This window comes from Equus przewalskii, chromosome X (genome assembly GCF_037783145.1).
Source record: "Equus przewalskii isolate Varuska chromosome X, EquPr2, whole genome shotgun sequence".
In the NCBI taxonomy this organism is placed as follows: domain Eukaryota; kingdom Metazoa; phylum Chordata; class Mammalia; order Perissodactyla; family Equidae; genus Equus; species Equus przewalskii.
The window spans coordinates 36,399,605-36,419,008 of NC_091863.1; the positions used below are offsets into that span (position 1 = coordinate 36,399,605).

Below are 19,404 nucleotides of genomic sequence, written 5' to 3' on the forward strand. Positions count from 1 at the left end.
GAAATACAGAGTCACATCACTCATGGCCCTGCTGGCTGCATAAAATGTTTGGATCTTATTGTAAGGACAATGGCAAGCCACCGATGGGTTTTTCAAGCCAAGCATGACCTTATCTGATTTTCATCTTAAGGGCTTTCTGGCCAGGAGAGGGCCTAAAGATTGGAAACCACCAGTTCATTCGGAGCAAGCAGCGCCTTGAGGCCATCCTCCAATCACACAGTGTGGCTGGCGGTCCTTTATTCCACCCACAATGCGGGTCAGGCCTCCATCAGCAGAGCAACTTTTCCTCCTTGGATCTCCTGCCTGGCCTAAGTGCTTCCCAAAAAGCCCCATAAACTCACTAAAGTGTTTCCAATAGACTTTGCTAGAGTATTGGGACAATGGAGGCTTTCGTAAAAGGACACAAAATAATAATAATAATAAAAAAACACTCCCTCATTTCTGATGGAAATTTGTTTTCTCCTCCACTGCTCTCCAGTAGTCCACAGCCTGAGCGATTGTCTTTGCTCTTTACTCTGTTTATTTTCCAAAAGGCCACGAACATGCGTATTACTATGAACAATAACAAAGGACTATAAATTCTTATTGATCCCAGAAGGTTGGGAATTCCAAACAATGAAAATATGTCCTCTGACTGCTTCTCTCAAAACATTTTGGAGACACAAAAGAGTTTTGTTAAAACAATAAGTGAGATTTGGGGACACTTTAGGCCTAATGGTGGGCTCAGGTCACCAGGTGTTGACGCAATAAGCGACTTCAGACACAAAGTTGGAAAGACCTCCCTGCCACCCTCTCCTGGGCTTACTTCCTCATTTCTCAGCCCACATCTTGACTGTGTCAAGCTGAGTTTCCCATATAGCTTTCAACCACTACTGTTTTCAGGAGCCAGAATTCTCAGCCTAAAGAGAAAGTCCCCTTTGTCCTCCATCCATGATTTAATTTACATTCTCCTGAACACTCCTCATTCACTTTGTTTTCAGGCTAAGAAGTCTCACAATTGTACTAGACCCTGAATTTGATTTTGCTGTTTGGAAATGTGCCTAGCTCAACCACTGGACAGTCCCAGAATTCAGCTTTACCTTAGAGAAAATCTTCATTGTTCATGATTTCTTATAATATTTCTAACTACTGTCATATATTTTTCCCTCGATTTCTATGTTTTTTTGTCTTTCAAATTACACAGATGTGTGTGAGTCTACATACACACAGATGCATGCATATCATCTCTTCTCTGATAATCAGTACAGTTTCCACTCTCTTCTCCACCTGGATGGCATTCCTAGGGAAATGCCCTTCCTCTGTTCCCCAGATTTTGGAGGGGTGCTCTTAGCTGCATTTTTTCTGCCTTTCTCACTCAGATGCACCTTTCCCAGCATTCCCCGATCCTTCGACACCATGATTCACAAGACAATGTGACCAACTGACTTTTTATGCTTTTGTCTCTGTTCTCGCCTATAAACTTCTTTTATATACAAATGCATAAAATTGACTAGAAATGGGCAAAACATGACCACAAAGTAATACAAATGCAAAGAAATGCCAATTCCTAATAAAAAGTATATAGTAAATTAAGAAGCACTAAGGAAGAAATTGTTCTTTTTGCTCTTTGGAGGATCTTGAAGGGAAAACAGATTATTGCTGGCAGAATCTGACTTACCTGAATGTATTATAATCCACCATCTTTCTTTGCTCATCGTCAGCAGCTATAAATACATTCCTGAGCTCTTCGGATTTTGATTCTTGTTTTTTCAGCTTTTGTAAGGCAAGTTCAATGCTGCTCATAGGAAACTGGAAGAGGGAAAAGAAAGGAAAGATATTTAAATATGCCTGAGACATAGGGAGCCCAATCTTTCTGATGGCCAGCAAAGAGACTTCACACTGTGAGCCTGAAGTTAGCTGGGCATGTCTTTTCATAGAGATCAACACAGAGTAGACAGGAATAGATCTGTATCTCTTCATTTAAGGCTTTAGGACAATGAGTGACATTAGCATAGCCCCAGATCTGAGAGAAATGAGCTTAAGGGACAGCAGGCCACGGGAATAAGAAAACAACCCCTGCTTCCACCTCAGCCTCCTCCCTTCACCCTTGGACATTGGCCCAATATGTTGGGAGACCCTAATGAAGAGAATGGGGATTCAAAACCGGATAAGTACACCCCCATTTTCTCCAGATCTTTAGAGTGGGGCCCTGGAACTGCTGGCCACCAGGCAATGCACTGAGCAGATAAGGTTGGGTGTCACAGGTCTGCACCACTGCAATCCCCTTACATTCACTCTCAGGCAGCCCCCAGTTCCTGTCTCCCACACTGTGATCCGGTTTTTGACTCTGTAAGAATACTCCTTATTCGATCCAGTAAAGCATAAGGTTGTAAACAATTACAGCCAAGAGCTAAAAAATAAGAAGACTAAATATGAAAATAAAAACATTGACGGTAATTTAGTATAAAGTTCCCTCTCTTCCACCAGGGGATTTGGCACCTATTGTGAAGCCCCTCCACCCCCACCCCTCCTTTTTGCATTTCCTTTAATCTATTTCCATGATAGGATCTATTAGCTCTTTTGAAAAGACTCCTCAGACTGATATTAAAGAGCGTATTAATCTTTCTCTGCTTAGACTGTCCTTGTTAAGGGTAGTTTTAAAATAATGCAGTTTTCACTTGGGATGCTGATACCAGATAATGTCCTACCCTGCTTTCATCTTTCTGAAAGGAGAAAAGCCCTGTATATCTTAAAAAATATATATTCATGGTGTATATATTTATATTAAGGGATAGGCTTACCCTGTGTTTGAAAATTAAACCCTAATTTACAATAGCTATTATAAATCGAATCCGGACTTGGCTCGCTATGGGCCACACAGAGCTAAGCACTTCACACACATTCTCACATCTAATCTTCATAGCAACTCTCTAAAATAGGCACTCTTGTTACTTGAGGAAAGAGAAGCTCAGGGAAGATACATGTCTAAGGCCCCTCAGCTATTAAGTGTAGAGTCAGATTTCCAAGCCAAGCCTGCTGTTTCCAGAAATCTAACTGCCCTATCAGTAAGCCTGTCACCTGAATTCAGTGTTTTACGACAATCTGAATTCCTAACACTGCAAATGGAGAGATGATGTCGCCTGGGCCTCTCCCCAAGAGAGACTTTGCAGAGCAGAGCGTTGTTAGCTGACAGCCCCCAGCTGCTGCACCTTCAGGATCACTGCAGCATTCCTACCAAGGCCACACTCTCCCTTGACTGTTCCTATCCAACGACTGAGCACAGAGAGGGTACCAGGGCTGGGCCATTCCTCCCTGATGTGGGACTTCTCTGCTGGGCAGTCTTTGCTCTAGGGGTCCCCATCAGCCTGGCCAAGACTTTCTCAAAGCTGCACTGCATCTAAGGCTCTTCCTACCCCATTCTCCTTCCTTCCTTCTCCTTTCTCAGAAGGCAAACCCACATCTCAGGCTCCCCACCTACTCCTTCTCCCTCCCCCTTCATCCTTCATATGAGTTTTCCCCCAATACATCTCTTGCATGTCTAATTCTGTCTCGGCATCTGACTCTCAGGGACTCAAACTGACATGAATGATGTGATATACACAGAGAGAATGATGTTAGCAACGTACCCCTGAGCATTTTATATATGAGATAAAATTGGTACTGTATATATATAATTGGTGCCTAAATATTACGACTTACAAGTGGACTTTTAAAATTGTTTCTAGATTTTTCAATATTGGATAATGATTCTCAAATATACACATGTTTGCACACCAAACTAGTCCACACTTAAAATCAAGATTTTATCGATATGTTATTTTCACTGAACAGCACTGCCAAAACAGTGCTTTTAGTAACAGTACCCATCTGCCATCTTATTTCAAATGAAAAAACTCTTTGAGCTCACTGTTGTCAATTTGTCCTGGCCTTCTTATTTAGGCCTCAGGTGGCTCCTGTTATGGGAAGTTACAGCCCCAGCAACTATCAGATTTCCTTGGGGTTTCTGTTTGTTCAGGTCTTGGCCTCCTCTGTAGGCCTGTGCCGATTAACTGGGACAGCACAGTGTGTGGCGCCAGATTTTCTTCCTTTCCTATAGTTGCTGAATTTCTTTCTGAAACATTGTCAGTATCAGCAGAAAACCCAGGAAACTTGATTCAACCCTGGGCCTGCCTCCTGCCTGTGCCTGGCATCCGTGATGCTGGGCAGTGGAGGACCCAGCATGTAAACAGAGTAGACCCGGACCTGGCCTCTGTGACAGGGCCTGTGGCCAAGTTGCGCAGATCCATTATTCATGCCCATGTGTGAATGCACAATGTAAAACTGGTGGCAAGATGAAGAAGAAAAGGCCTAGAGAAAGAAAAACACAGATTGCAGAGTGCTGAGGGGCAAGTCGAGAATTATACAAAATAAGTTTACCTTATCTGAATGCTTCTCCATGTAGTTTAAGGTGTACTCATCAGCATTGAGCAAAAGAAATAGGTAGCCATTCACGTTCACTCTGGCTCCAACATACAGCTCCTCAGCCTTGATATATTCCGACAGTTCACTTTTAAAGACTTCTTGTCCAGGCCTCTTAACACGAATTCTTTTCAAGAACATCCCACCAGTAAGCCCTATAGAAAAAGAGAAAAGTTGATGAGTAGGCTTTATTCTTAAAAGAACTAGACAGCTTGCCTTTGGAGTTACTATATGCTCAAACACAAACAACTTAGCTGTGAACTCATATTGCCTATTACTCTCAGGCTTAAGGAACGAATGAGGCAATAGGTGAAGAAATGAGACTTTCTAGGTGAGAGTGTAAAGAAACAAGTGGTATGGCATTCCAGCCTTTTCTTTCCTCTCTCTACTCCCTTCCCAATCCAAACACTTAAATTAACACTTAGCCAAGTACCTGCCATATGCTCAGCAGCATTCTAGGAACTGGGACATCAGGAAGATATTCATCTTTAGAGCATGTTTGAACAGTACCAGGTAGAAAATTCTTCACTTGAGCTTATTTCTACCTGTTTGTCCCAGATGATGTCTTACACTTAAGCTGACGTGTAAGATGCCCCACTTCTGGAAAGGAGCTTACTTAACTGTTTAAAGATAACTATGGGAGTCCCTTTACCTCTTTTTTTCTACAGGTAAAATATCTTTGCTTCTTTTTGCAATGCCTCATATTTCTTACTTTCCAGGATTACCACCATTTCATCTGCTCTCTTCTGAGCATTATTTGGTTTTTGACCTCTTGGAAAGCAGTGAGCAGGGTTGAAAATGGGACTCCAGTATCTTCTGATACTGAACTGAAGTCTGAAGACCTATGAATACAACTTGAGACCAGATGAACTTTCGGGCTCAGCTTCATCACACTCCTCCTACCATATTCAGAAACCATAGGTGGTGAAAAGACTAGGCTTTGGAGCCAAATAGAGCTGGAGTCCATCCTGGCTCTGTCACTTGCTTGCTGGATGATCTTTGGGAGTTATTTAATCTCTCTGAACCTCTCTGAAATATCGGTAAAATGGGAGTAAAATTTGTGGGGCTATGAAAATGTAACTCTCAGATCACCTACCGTGGGGAACAAAGCTGATGGAAGGCCCCAGCTGCTATGTTCTGAAATTTATCCCCAGGTTTGTGCCAAGGTCATGCCTCCCACAGGGTGCTGCCAACAAATGACTAACTAAAGCAGGGATACTAAGGCCGGCCCATTCCTGCAACACGGGGGGCTCCTCCGACTAGTGACTTTGGCTCTAGGACTCCCAGTCAGCCTTGCCAAAACATTCTTTAGAACTTCACTGCGGTTTAAGACCTCCCCCTTTCTTCCTTTCCTCTGTCCTTCGCAGGAATCAGACATGCACTGCAGTCTGACGGCTTTCCCAGACTCTTCTGGATCCTTCCACATTTTCTCTCACCAGCATTTCCCCTAAGAAGTTTCTTGCACATTTAATCTCTCAACTTCAGGTTTGCCTCTTGGAGGACCTCAACTAACACAAAATTTAACCGCATAAAGTTTTTATAAGGATAACAGTAGGTACTCAATCATGGCTGCTATTACTACTAGTAAGCTCATAGTTGACTACCATCAACATTTCTGTTTTATGCATGCTGCAATTTGGCCACATCTTCTCCATTCTAGACAGACAGACTTGGCTTTTTGACCTTTAAGAGCACGACTGCATATTCATCCCTATTCGATTTCATATTTAAGATTTGGTCCATTATTCAAATCGCTGTGGAACTTGACTTAGCTATACATTCATTCATTATTCATTGGGGTGCTGAGTGGTTCATACAAGCTCAGAAGAGCTGATAAACTTTCACGGCTTTTGCAAGCCAGTTGTTAAACTGTTGGTTGCTTGAAATTGGCCATGGTTGGGGTATTTACACCATGGAAACTGGCAAACGGTACAAATCAGGGTTTTAAAATTTTTTCAGGGAGGCAGAATTTGTTAATCTGGGATTCCTGTCTTATAGTTAAGTAAAACTTTTCTAAGTGGTACTATCAAGAATCCAGATTTCCTCTTGTCTTGCTGGCTGAGTGGAATTGGTGGTAGCCAAACCATGATCTTGAAGCCCTTGAATCCTACAGAGGTACCTCAGAGGCCACAGAGGAAGGGGGGACAGTGGCCAAAAGGAGGTGTCCCTAGTCCCCCAGTCCTGAACCAACCAAAACTGTTCCTCTTTTATTATTTTTTATGTCTGGGTTTCCATTTAAAAGACCTTTGTAAAATGAACTTTAGTGGTTAAAAAAAAAAATGAAAGCCACTATCTTAGAAGATCTAGGCTACAAAATCAGATCATACTCCCTAACTCTCAAAATGAAGAGACAGTTAATTGGTCTGAGGAAATTGCTACAAGAGGTATGTCTCTTACCTGAATTCCTCTCTATAGGTTCAAACACTGAAAGTGTGTCATCACTGAGAAAATATGAAATAACAAACAGCCTGTCCACGTCGGCACAATCATGTGTAATTAGTTTCGCAAAAAAACGGAGAGTATTGCTTATGTAGCCATAGCTAAATGGAAGAGAAATGAGGGTTACAGCATTATACAAGTAATCTTCCATACATTGTGTATGTAAAAAAAACCTACAAAAGACGTGCTATGGTTTTGGGGGGTTTTTTGAGTTATAATTGACATATAACATTATATTAGCTTCAGGTATACAACATAAGGCTTCAATATTTGTATATTGCAAAATAATCATCACAATAAATCTAGTTAACATCTGTCACCATACACAGTCACAAAAATTTTTTTTCTTGGGGCCGGCCCAGTGGCATAGCGGTTAAGTTCACACGTTCTGCTTCTCGGCAGCCTGGGGTTCGCATGTTCGGATCCCAGGTGTGGACATGGCACTGCTTGGCAAGCCATGCTGTGGTAGGCATCCCACATGTAAAGAGGAGGAAGATGGGCATGGATGTTAGCTCAGGGCCAGTCTTCCTCAGCAAAAAGAGGAGGATTGGCAGCAGTTAGCTCAGGGCTAATCTTACTCAAAAAAAAAGAAAAAAAATTTTTTTCTTGTGATGAGAACTTTTAAGATCTATTCTGTTAGCAACTTCCAGATATGTAATACGGTATTATTAACTACAGTTACCATGCTATACATTACATCCTTATGACCTTATTTATTTTATAACTAGAAATTTGTACCTTTTTTACCCCCTTCACCCACTTCACCACCCCTCGCCAACTATGCTATGGGTTTAAGATAGTAGCATAAACTCTGAAGTTGAAAAAGTACAACCACTTCTTATTAAGGTTCTAAATCTATACGCAGAGAAATTTTCTCAGTTTGTTAAAATATCTCTCACTCTTTAGATGTCCAGGATAGCACATTGGGAAAACGTACCCAAAACAAATGTCATAAACACACTGCTCAAACCAGCTGCATTAAATGGTTGTTCTCTACTCACAAGGCTGGCCAACAATCACAACAATCAAGGCTGCAAGAAGCACAGGACCCAGCCCTCCTCGCCGAGCACTCCAGGGGGTGTGCCCTGCTGGTGCCTGGGGCCGCCTCCCCATTTCACCTCCCACTTGCTCATGCCCATTTCTTTCTTTCAGCCCCACATCCTCTCCCTCCTAAGTCACTCCCCCAGTTCCCCAGGATCCCTCCAACTCTCTTTAAGGTAAAAATTACCTTTTCCATTTCAAACGCTATATTAAATGCTATCTTAAATATTATTACTTATCACCCATATCATAAGTAGCCATTACAAGTCTGTTTTCCAAGGACAAGGACTGTGTCTTATTAACCATTGTCTAGTAGAACACTTTTTATAAGTACTTAATAAATGTTTCTAGAAAGTTGTTGTAAGATCCATATAGATTGGAACTTGCACTTAGAATTCTATGCATGAATAGAACAGTCGAGTAGACCGAAGACGGGATCAAATTCTAGAATCGAAAGTTCCCAAAGGTGATTGCCTGGTCACTGAAGAAATTAAGTTATGGTCTGTTGGCAGAAGCATTTCTGCAGATACCAGCTAGTGAAAAGTGAACTTTATACCAAATACTAAACCCTTGGGGAGGTCTTTGATAATCAAAATCATTATCCCAAGGAGGCACAGAGGAAAATAAACCACGTACTTTGTCACTTTCCTGTCACAACTCTAAGCAGGGAGGTCCTCACCTGCAGATTCTCCTATGCTGAAATTCATTCTTTCCTTGTGGTCACAGTGATTTAAAAGAAACAAAAACAAAAATACATATTCCTGATTTGCAGAGGCAGAAAGTACTTTTCTCTGCCCCTTTCTTCAAGTGTCCAAAGAAGCAGGGCTAAAATAAAACATGGCGCCAAGATTCCCAGCTTGAGACCTGTGTGAGATGGAAGTAGCAATTTGGAAGGCTAGCCCCAGGGCAGCCTGGACAAAACAGCCAGATCTCCAAAGCCCTGTTTGCTTTGTTCCTAGTTTCCCAGTCTTCAGACAGACCTCATACAGCAGGACAGGCAGCTATACGTTGTCAACCATCTTTTCTGGTACATGATTGCATTTGTAAGTAACAAACAAATTTCGTAACCCCTTTGCATGAAAGACCCATAACTTTTACAGATGCCTGAAATATCACTGAAACCACTGAATGAAGTCTAAAGTCAGGCCAAATGAATGCTACTGTAAATTTAGCTTCTTAGAACTTACATAAATTTATAAGTGTGTATGTTAAGTGTGGCTTTTTCACATTTAATATGCCATTTTTCCACCTAATTCTAGTGTTCTGGAGATCTCATCAATCCAGAATATAATCTACTCAAACAAAATCTTTAGATCAGCGGTTCACAAACTTTATTGTGTATAAAAGTCATCTGGGGAGCTTGTTAAATACGCAGAATCCGGAGTCCTACTCCCAGAGATATGGATTCAGTAGTTAGCTTGCATCCCCAGAAACCTGCATTTTTAATAAGCTCCCCAGGAGATTCTGATGAAGTGGTCCCCAGAGCACACTTTAAAAAACACTGCAAGGATCTTCAGATATTTCCTTGACTAATAAGCTAATTATCAAACTTCTCTAAACACTTTTTATCACAATACTCCCAGCACTCAAAAAACTTTAGCATTTTCCCTGCTTCTTATTGTACCACCTATACTGCTCAATCTGGCTTTCTGGGCCATTAATAGGTTCAACACACACACATACAACTATTTGTAACGACCACCTATAATACACTCTTCTATTCAAGTCACAACAAGCCACTTCCTTTACTGCCCCACCCTGTGCTCATTTCTGCTTCCAGGTCTTCACTTGGTGTCATCCCCTCCCCTAGGGCACACCCTTATCCTTTCCTGTGCCTGTCCAGAGTCCTGTCCATCCATTTGGGCCCCAATCAGTAGAGCTCTCCTTGACCATGGCTGCCCTCCCAGCTGACCACCTACTCGTGCTTCCTGCACCTACCATAATCTACGGCATGCAATTTAGCACCATATAGACTTATATTCTTGGCTATTTCTTTAAATGTGTTTATTCCCATTGTTCCAAAACAAATGCTAAGTTCCTAGGTCCAGCAGCCAAGTCTTAACTTTTTCTACACACAGCCCAGAGTTATCTATAATCACTGTCTTGAATTCTCCCATTCTCTCTTAAATCCACTTCCATTAGGTTTGCTCTATCTAAACTGCTCTTGTCAAGGTCAACAATGATCTCCACAATGCCAATTCCAATTGTTCATTTTTGTGTCTCACTTGACCAATCGGCAGCAACTGGTACAAATGATCACTCCTTCTTCCATGACACTCTTGCTTCACTTGGCTTCCAGGATGCTGCATTCTCTTGGTTTTGCTCCTATCTCCTTGTTTGCTCCTTTTCAGTCTCCTTTGCTGGTTCCTCCTCTTTTCCTCAACCTCTTAATTTGGGATGTCCCAGGGATTACAAGGAACAACTTGGTCATCCACTTCTCTGTGTATATTCACTCCCTTGGTGATCTCATCTAGTCTCAAAAGCTTTAAATACCATCTACATGCTGATGACTTCCATATTTCTATCTCTAGCTCACACCTCTCTCCCAAATCCCACACTCGTATATCCAACTGCCTACTCAATATCTCCACTCGATATCTAATAGACATCTCAAACTTAACTTGTTTCAAAACTTAACTTCTGTTGTTGTCCCAAATCTACCCTACCTAGAGTCTTTCCCATCTCAGTAGATGGCAACTCCATCTTTCTAGTTGCTCAGGCCGAAATCTTGGGAGTTATTCTTAACTCTTGTCTTCTTACACACCTCATATCCAATCTGTCAGGAAAGTCTATTGGCTCGACCTTCAAAATATTTCCAGAATTCACTATTTCTCATCACTTCCATGGCACTCACACAGATCTGAGCCATCATATCTCTTCTCTTGGACTACTGCAGTAGCCTCTTAACTGGTCTTTACTTCCAGTGTTGCCCTTCTACAGTCATTTGGAGTGATTCTTTTAATATGTAAGTCAGATCAAGTCATTCCTCTGCTCGAATCTCCCAATGGCTCCCCTTATCACTCAAAGTCAAAAGAATCCTTATAATGGTCTGCAAGGCCCCATGCCATCTGATCCCCCCATTACCTCTCTTAATCTGTCTACTCTACCCTTTACTCATCTCTTCTATCCATGTCAGCCTTCTGGCTGTTCCTTGCATATCCCAAGTCAGCTCCCTGCTCAGGGCCTTTACACCAACTGTTCTTTGTGCCTAGAACATAGTTCCTCTCCACAGTAAGGTCTATCCAGATCACACTATTTAAAGTTGAAACTGGGGGTGCGCCTCAGCCCCACACTCCCAGTTCCCCTTTATTCTTTTCATAGCAACTTACTACCTTCTTTATTTTCGCCATAGTATTTAACACCTTCTATATACTACAGAATGTACTTATGTCTTATCTTTACGGTTTATTGTCTGCCTCCCCAGGTAGAATGTAAGTTCTATGAGGATAGGTGTCTGTTTTGTTCACTGATGTATCCCAAGCACCTAGATCAGTGCTTGGCCCATAGCAGGTCCTCAGTAAATATTTGTTGACTAAGAAAATGAAAGGCTCACACAGGGCTACAGGCTTACTGAAAGCCTTAAAAATAACTGGAGCTATAGAGTCTTATAATTAGAAGACACAAGAAGGCTTATTTTTATTGATGGGGAAAAAAATTGAAAGAGGGAAAAATGACTGATGGAGACAGCAGATGGACAATATCTGAAACAGAGTTTAAGATTAAACCACGAATTTTTGGATGCTATATGGTTATGAAAAGCACAAGTCGGGGATAATAGCCTTCCAGGTGGAAAGTCATCTGTCTCTTCTATCCATCATTAAGAACTGGAAGGGTGAATGTTTATTCTATTTACTCACTTACTCATCCTTTCCTTCTCTTATTGGACAAAATATTTACTGAGCCCCAAGTATGTAGCCAGCACTGTTCTAACTCTGAGGGAAGCACAAAAGCCAGTCTCTGCCCTCAAGGATCATTTGGTCTAGGGGGAGATCACAATTACATCAACAAGTAATTGCCACTCACTGTGATAAGTACAGGTTCTGTGGCAAGAAAGGTGAACTCCAGAAGTCTGGCTTTCCTGGGTTCAAATCCCAGTTCAACTAAAAATTAGCTGTGTGAGCTTTGGCAAATTGTTTAGCCTCTCTGAGCCTCAATTTCCTCATGTAAAGAATGGGTACAATAATATCTATTTTATGAGGTAGTTTTGAGGATTAAATGAGATCAAGTACTGTAAAGTAGTTAGCATACTGTAACCACAAATTGCTTTTTATTATTAGTAGTAGCAGTATTAGAGGTTTGATCAGCAGAGTTTTGTGGGCACACAGAGAACAAAGTAACTAATTCAGCCTGGTGCAGTGAGAAAGATATTATTCTGCTTCTCCCAAGTCAGACTAGACAATCTGTCCAGGAGGCCACCACAGTCAATTTTTACCCAGACAATAAAGGTCTTCATTCTGTCAAAAACCTCATGTGCTTTAATTTGAAACTATTTCCTCCAATGACTCATAGTAGATCAGCATTAACCTCATACAATAATTAGCACCCAGTACATTTTTAATAGCAATATATATAATCAATATATGTCACGTACAATTGCACGTCTCAATTCACAGTTTATTTGCATTAAGGAGACTGTTCTTTGTTTGCTTTGTGAAGATCATCCTCCTTAGGTTCTCACAGTTTTAAAACCTTGGGTTATTCAAACTCATGTATAAGTCTCCAGCTGAATGTGCCAGTTTCTATGGAAACAAGGTCACTGTGTGGGAGGAGCTTGAGGAAAGTGTATTCCTGGCACACAATGAGCAGTGGACAGAAAGAAATGAAACTAGAGACATTCATGCCTGTACCACCATCCTCCAGCCATGACAGCATGACAAGGATGTAGAACGCTGTCTACAGTCAGTGCTCTGTGGGCAAGTTGACATGGTGTAGACAGAAAGAGAGACTAAGGAACTACCCACGAGGAACTGGTTTCCCTTGGGTTCCAGAAGCAACACCCTGGATCATGTTTCATCTTGTTTACTTATAAGAAAAATTCCCTCTCCTTTTACAATAGGGACATTTTTCCTGCCTTCCTCCTTTGGGTGCCTGCCCTTAAAAACAGCAGTTAGTGAAAAGTATCCATCCAAAGTCCTGCCCTGGAACCTCACTGTAAACACTGCTATGTATAAGGGAGGATGGAGTACAAGTTGGTGTCTCTCTTAAGTATCGAAATGAGTGGTTCTCAAACTCTGGTGGGCATCAGAACCCCCTGGAAGGCTGGTTAAGACACAGTAGCGGCCCCAGCCCCAGAGCTTCTGCCTCAGTGGGTCTGGGATGCAGCACAAGAATTAGCATTTCTAACAAATCTGGGTGCCACATTTTGAGTAGCATCGATCTAAAACTTAAAAATAAAACACTAAAGTCCTTAAAAATAAAGGATTATTTCTTGAAAGACAAAGGACAGCATGTCGTGGCAAAGGCAGTCTTTTAGACATTCTACACAACTCTTAATAACATATTTTCACCATTTTTACAGTTACAGCGAAACTGTGGCTCTCTCTACTTCAAAATGTTCTACAACAGCATCTGACCTTATTAAATTTTATCAAATTCGGTATGCTGCCTTTTTCTTCTCCTTCCCCTGATCTTGCTACATTACTACATGTTCCCTTTATCATTCTTCTCCACAGGTTCTCCTGACCCATTATTTCCCTCACACAGGACTTCAATGTTTAGCCCGCATCCTATGCAAGCATCTGCAACATTTTCCCATCACTTTTCCCCCAACTTCCCTCTCCAGGCCCTGCACTCTCTGCAGAAGCAAAAAGTAGCCATGGGCGGTGCCCACAGTCTAGACACATGACTCAGGGGCAGATGCTTCCTCGTGTATCTTAGGACTACTTTTGAAAGTCCATCTTTTGCAATTATATTCAGCCGTGTGAGCAATCTATGGTTACTGAACTCAACCAAACCTCTCAAATTAAAACCACATTAATTGCCAAATAACATTTTGAAAAACACTTAAAACTCTGAAGCCTCTAAACCAGGAGTAGGCAAACTACAGCCTGTGGGCCAAATATGGCTGGCCAATTGTTTTTGTATGGCCTTGAGGTAAGAATGGTTTTTACATTTTTAAATGGTTGAAAAAATCAAAAGAATAATATTTTGTGATATGTAAAAATTATACGAAATTCAAATGTCACTGTCCATAAACAATGTTTTACTGAAACACAGTCACACATTTGTTTATGGACTCTGGCTGCTTTCACACTATAATGGCAGAGCTGAGTGGTTGTGACAGAGGCTGTATGGCCTGCAAAGCCGAAAATACTTACTACCTGACCCTTTAGGAAAAAATTTGGTGACCCCCTACTCTACACCATTTCCTAGGGACCATCTTGAGGAGATATATATACATGCATATATGGAAAGGTGTGTGTGTGCGTATATATACATATATATAGTAAGAGAGAGAGACAGAGAAAGGCAACATAGATTTGGGATAATATGACTTTAGGGGCTTCCAGATGACACATTAAAATAACCACTCAATGGTGAGGATATGGACAAAAGGAAACCCTTGTGCACTGTTGGCAGGATTGTAAATTGGTGCAGCCACCACAGACAACAGTATGGAGGTTCCTCAAAAAATTAAAAACGGGGGCCGGCCCCGTGGCTTAGTGGGTAAGTTCGGGCACTCCACTTCAGCGGCCCAGGGTTTCACCAGTTCAGATCCTGGCGCAGACATGGCACCGCTCATCAGGCCATGTTGAGGCAGCATCTCACATGCCACAACTAGAAGGACCCACAACTAAAAAATATACAGCTATGTACTGGGGGGATTTGGGGAGAAAAAGCAGGAAAAAAAGAAGATTGGCAACAGTTGTTAGCTCAAGTGCCAATCTTTAAAAAAAAGAAAAGAATTATAAACAGAACTACCATATGATCCAGCAATTTCATGTCTGAGCATTTACCCAAAGGAAAAGAAATCAGTGTCCCAAAGAGATACCTACACCCCTCTGTTCACTGCAGTACTATTTATAATGGCCAGGACATGGAAACAGCCTAAGTGTCCATTGACAGATGAATGGATAAAGAAAATGTGATTTTATACATATATAATGGAATATTACTCAGCCATAAAAAAGAAGGAAATCCTGCCATTTGCTACACCATGGATGAACCTCAAGGGCATTATGTTAAGTGAAATAAGTTATAGAAAGACAAATACTGTATGATCTCACTTACATGTGGAATCTAAAAACCCAAACTCATAGAAACAGAGATCAGATTTGTGGTTGCCAGAGGCAGGAGGTGGAGAGGGGGGGAATTAGATGAAGGTGGTCAAAAGGTATAAACTTCCAGTTATAAGATAAATAAGTTCTGGGGATGTATGCACAACATGATCACTATAGTTATATATGTCAATTATATCTCAATAAAACTGGGAAAAATAAATTAACCAGTCTAGAGGGAGGGGGGAGGATGAAAAGGGTAAAGGGACACGCATGTATGGTGAGGAATAAAAACTAGACTACCGGTGTGGACACGATGCAGTCTACACAGAACTGAAATATAATAATGTACACCTGAAATGTACACAAAGTTATAAGCCAATATGACCTCAATAAAATAATTTCTTTAAAAATCTGAAAAACAAATAAAATAACCACTCAAGAACCCGTTAATACTTGCATGTTAATCAACTACATTAAAAAGCTATAACAACATGTCCCTGGACTTGAAATTAGATGAGTTGAGTGTCATCTGTTTCATCATGAGGACTATATTTATAAACCCCGAACACATTTGGGAAAGATCAGACGAAAATAATGGTTCCCTCAAGCACCTGTCTTTTTCCATCCACTTCCTGAAGTTCTTCCGGTGAGGTGTGGGCACAAGGCCTATGCAGGAGCGCAGAGAGTCCTCTTCAGAACCAAAGCCAGTATAAGGTGGAAATTTCCTTTCTATTTTTGGAGGAGGTGGGGGCTTGCAGTCAATTGAAGTGAAGTTCTCTATAACAAAACAAAGGCAAACGAAACATCAATATTTTTTTTGCCCTGATTATGGCTGTTTTGAAAGGTTTGTTATGTTTTCAAAATGAACATGGAGATCTTTGTAGACTATTTTAAACTATTTCAAACAAAACACGGCAAAACCCTGTGAGGGTAGGTTTCAGTCATGTTTACAAAAACCACAGAACTCACTCAATAATCGCCATTGGTTCAAAAGAAAGAAAAAAACTGTCTATGTCAAATAAGTAAACATTTATCTTTTGTCATCACATCCCCATTTCTGAATATTTTTTGTTCTTCCCTGGTTTTTCCAATGGTAAGAAAATTCAAACTTGGGACTCTCTGCCACGCATTCCATTTCACCTGTGATTTAGCCTTCTGTCTTCAGTTAACATTTCCGAACAGAACTGCCTCCTGACTATTTTCCCTTTACCTTCCCCACCCACTGTCCCCTCCCCCAATGCCCACTTTTTAAGCTCTCTCCCTTTCCTCCAACTCCAGGCCATGGCACTTCACTATCTAGTTAAAAAACAAAAACAAAACTTCTCACCAACCACTGCTCCAGGTTGTTCTCGTTACTGCCCAGGAAAAGACAGCAATTGTACTAAAATGTGATGAAGCAAAAAAACAAAAATAAAAATGAACAAAACTTTTAAAAAGTCACTGCCTACTGTCTCAGAGGGGGTGTTAAGTGGTAAATACTGTCGATTTTCTTTATTTAGTTATCATCTGTGAGGAAGGAGAGATGGAGAGAGAGCTGGGGACGTATCTGCAACAGCCTAGATGCTTTAGGCACTCCTTTGTGAGGCTGTACAATCTCTGAGAAGCAAGTGTGCTCTCCAGAGCAAATAACACATTGGCCCAATAGATCCAAGTCACTTGTGTTTGTCCTACTAGAAAGAGCGAACAAGATGCCAGGATCTTTCCTGAAACAAAACAAAACAAAACAAAACAACCCATTGAATCTTAATTTCTACTTCCCCAAGCTTGAGTATCCCATAGGTGTTTCCATTCATGACTGAAAGGAGTTCCACATAAGCAAAGATTTCCTTTTCCATTGTCAAAGTTTTAATAGCTGAAAGAGCACAGATTTAGTACACACTTCTATAATTGAAAATGTGTACCAATTTGTCATCCCAGGTAACCTAACTCTTGAAATTGAGGGATTTTTTTTTACTGGTTGATCAAAAGGCTACAGGTTTGAGGCTATTTCTAACTCCGATTTTAAAACATTTTCAGCTTTCACATTTCCTGAGATTTCCTAACAACCTTTGTGTAAAATTCCTCCAAGCATAACTCCCAAAAGAGTATTGTTCCATCCTAACAGAAACTGCTCACAGAAGACATATTAGCAAAGAGAATGCCATCAAATATTTCTCACTGGCTCAGTGAAAGGAGGCAACCAGACTGCCAGTACAGAAGTGATTCGTGAGCCTCTCGTATTGTTATTTTTGTGGCAATTAAAGAAAAGCCTTGGAAATAAAGAGCAAAGTTCAAATCTTAGAATTACGCAGAATTGCAGTAGACTCTATCATTGCTAACCATTACATGAAACAGACCACTGATTGGTACCTTCATTTCAAGGAATGGACCATTGGGATGGCAGAGAGAGCTGAATGTGATTATTAGAAAATTGGGGCATGATCAATTTCTTCTAACAAGGGACATATACATACAACTCCACATGCTAATCTGAGCAGTCTAACCAAAAGAGGACGCATATTGAATCGCAAAGTAATTAAGAATGCATTCCACACTTCCCCCTAAAATTACAGGTTTTATAACACAGCCTTGTTTTCTCAACTACATAATTTTTGCAACAGATTTAAGCAACAAAAGAACCAATTTAGAGCTTTCCTCCACACCCACAGTGCCATCTAGTGTATGAAAGCCGAGAACTGTTCCACTCCATCAACGCCTGGCTTTTGTAACACCACATACATCTTTTTGGATACTCTCATTCAAGATCTCATTTCTCTAGGTAACCGTACATCCACAAAGCTTTGGACTTGCACCTGAATAAGCTTCCTGTCTTTGGTTTTCTATCATCCCAGCATCCTGCATGTTTCAGGTGTTAAAAAATATTTGATGAATAAATGAAAAAGCATACATTTCTGTACAAAGCATCTTCCCAAATATCTTCTTAAACTGACCCTCTGCTGGATCCTGAGACACATCTGTCTTTCAAAGAGTCTGATTCCTCTAATACCATGTGACCTATAAAAATAGATATACTGAATGTCTAGCCACAATTATCTAGATTCCAACAAATTTACAGAGAGGTGATATATTTTTAAACGGAGTCTTAATGCTCCTTCACCGTGATTTACTATTCACCATCTCAGTTAGAAACAATGCTGGAAAAATCCTTCAGTTACCTCCAAGTTCATCTCGTATATTCTAGTAAACTAGATATGGACTCAGGTCTGGGAAGCCTGAAGCTTATACAATTTGGGGGAAGTTCTTCAAGACAAGGAATGCCAAATTATTAAGGCAAAATTAGACCCAGGGCCTTGGACCAAGACCCCTGCAAAGGAAGAACCTTAAAGTTTAAGTTTCATTAACTTTATTAGCTTCAAGGTAAATCCACCTATGCTTGTATCCAATACCCAGGTCAAATGATTTTGATGGGATGTTCATTTTTGGGTCAAATAATTAGTGAGTCAAATAATTTTCTAGCTCTAGCTAGAAAACCTTAGAAATCATCTAATCTTCAACCCTCTTCACTTCATAGGGGAAGAGAAAGAGACAAAATTGTTAGGGCCATTAAGGCCATGTGGTAAGACTAGAAGCAAATTCTACCCCTGTTGCTGCACCCTGGGATAGCTAATTTGCTCAAATGATCATTAAACTGTCATCTTGGATGTCCTGCTGCTTCTAGCACCAAGAGTTCAGAGATGGTCAGAAATGACTCTACAAATTTAAAGGTGCTTGAAGTTTTTTTCCTCATTCTTAATGTCAGTACAGCCTAATAAGTGTTCAAGAGCAATGGGAATGAAAGGTCTTATTACTAGTTTGGTTGTCCCAGCCACTAAGAATCGATGAGAAGCAAGTCCTCTTATAGACAAAGAAATAATAACCCAAGGCAGGAATTCTAGGTAAAAACAGTTTACATTCAAATCCCTGTCCCTTCAGTGAAAAGACCACCTGCTGGAGCCCCTGGAACCTTTTCGAACCTTCATGCTACAGGAAAGTCCAACAGGCCTCCATCTGCCAGTCCATGTTCAGCCACATGAAATAATGAGGGAGTGACATGCTACAGCCCAGCAGGCAAGCCGAGACCAGCGAGACTGGTCTAGTGGGGCAGTCACACGGGACTGTTTTGTGGAAGAAGTCTATGGAATCATCTTCGGCTTAGAATGCATGAAAGAATCTTATCTAAAATTAGGAGTCAGATTGGGTTTTACACGGGGGTGCAAATACCTCTTGGAATTCTGTCAAGCCCTCTGCTTCTATATAAATAGAAAGCTTATTCATGCACCTTTCTTGG

The 19,404-nt window shown here is 41.0% G+C and overlaps 1 protein-coding gene across 1 annotated transcript in view; it reads right to left on the bottom strand.

Annotated features, from left to right (window-relative positions):
• The window catches only part of EFHC2 (EF-hand domain containing 2), a 178,531-nt gene that overhangs the window by 80,509 nt on the left and 78,618 nt on the right, over positions 1-19,404 (bottom strand). The window contains exons 8-11 of the mRNA XM_070605966.1: positions 15,749-15,914; positions 6,835-6,977; positions 4,396-4,592; positions 1,658-1,788 (exon numbers count right to left, since the gene is read on the bottom strand). Of these exons, the coding sequence (XP_070462067.1) occupies positions 1,658-1,788; positions 4,396-4,592; positions 6,835-6,977; positions 15,749-15,914 (637 nt within the window). The remainder of the gene's footprint in view (positions 1-1,657; positions 1,789-4,395; positions 4,593-6,834; positions 6,978-15,748; positions 15,915-19,404) is intronic.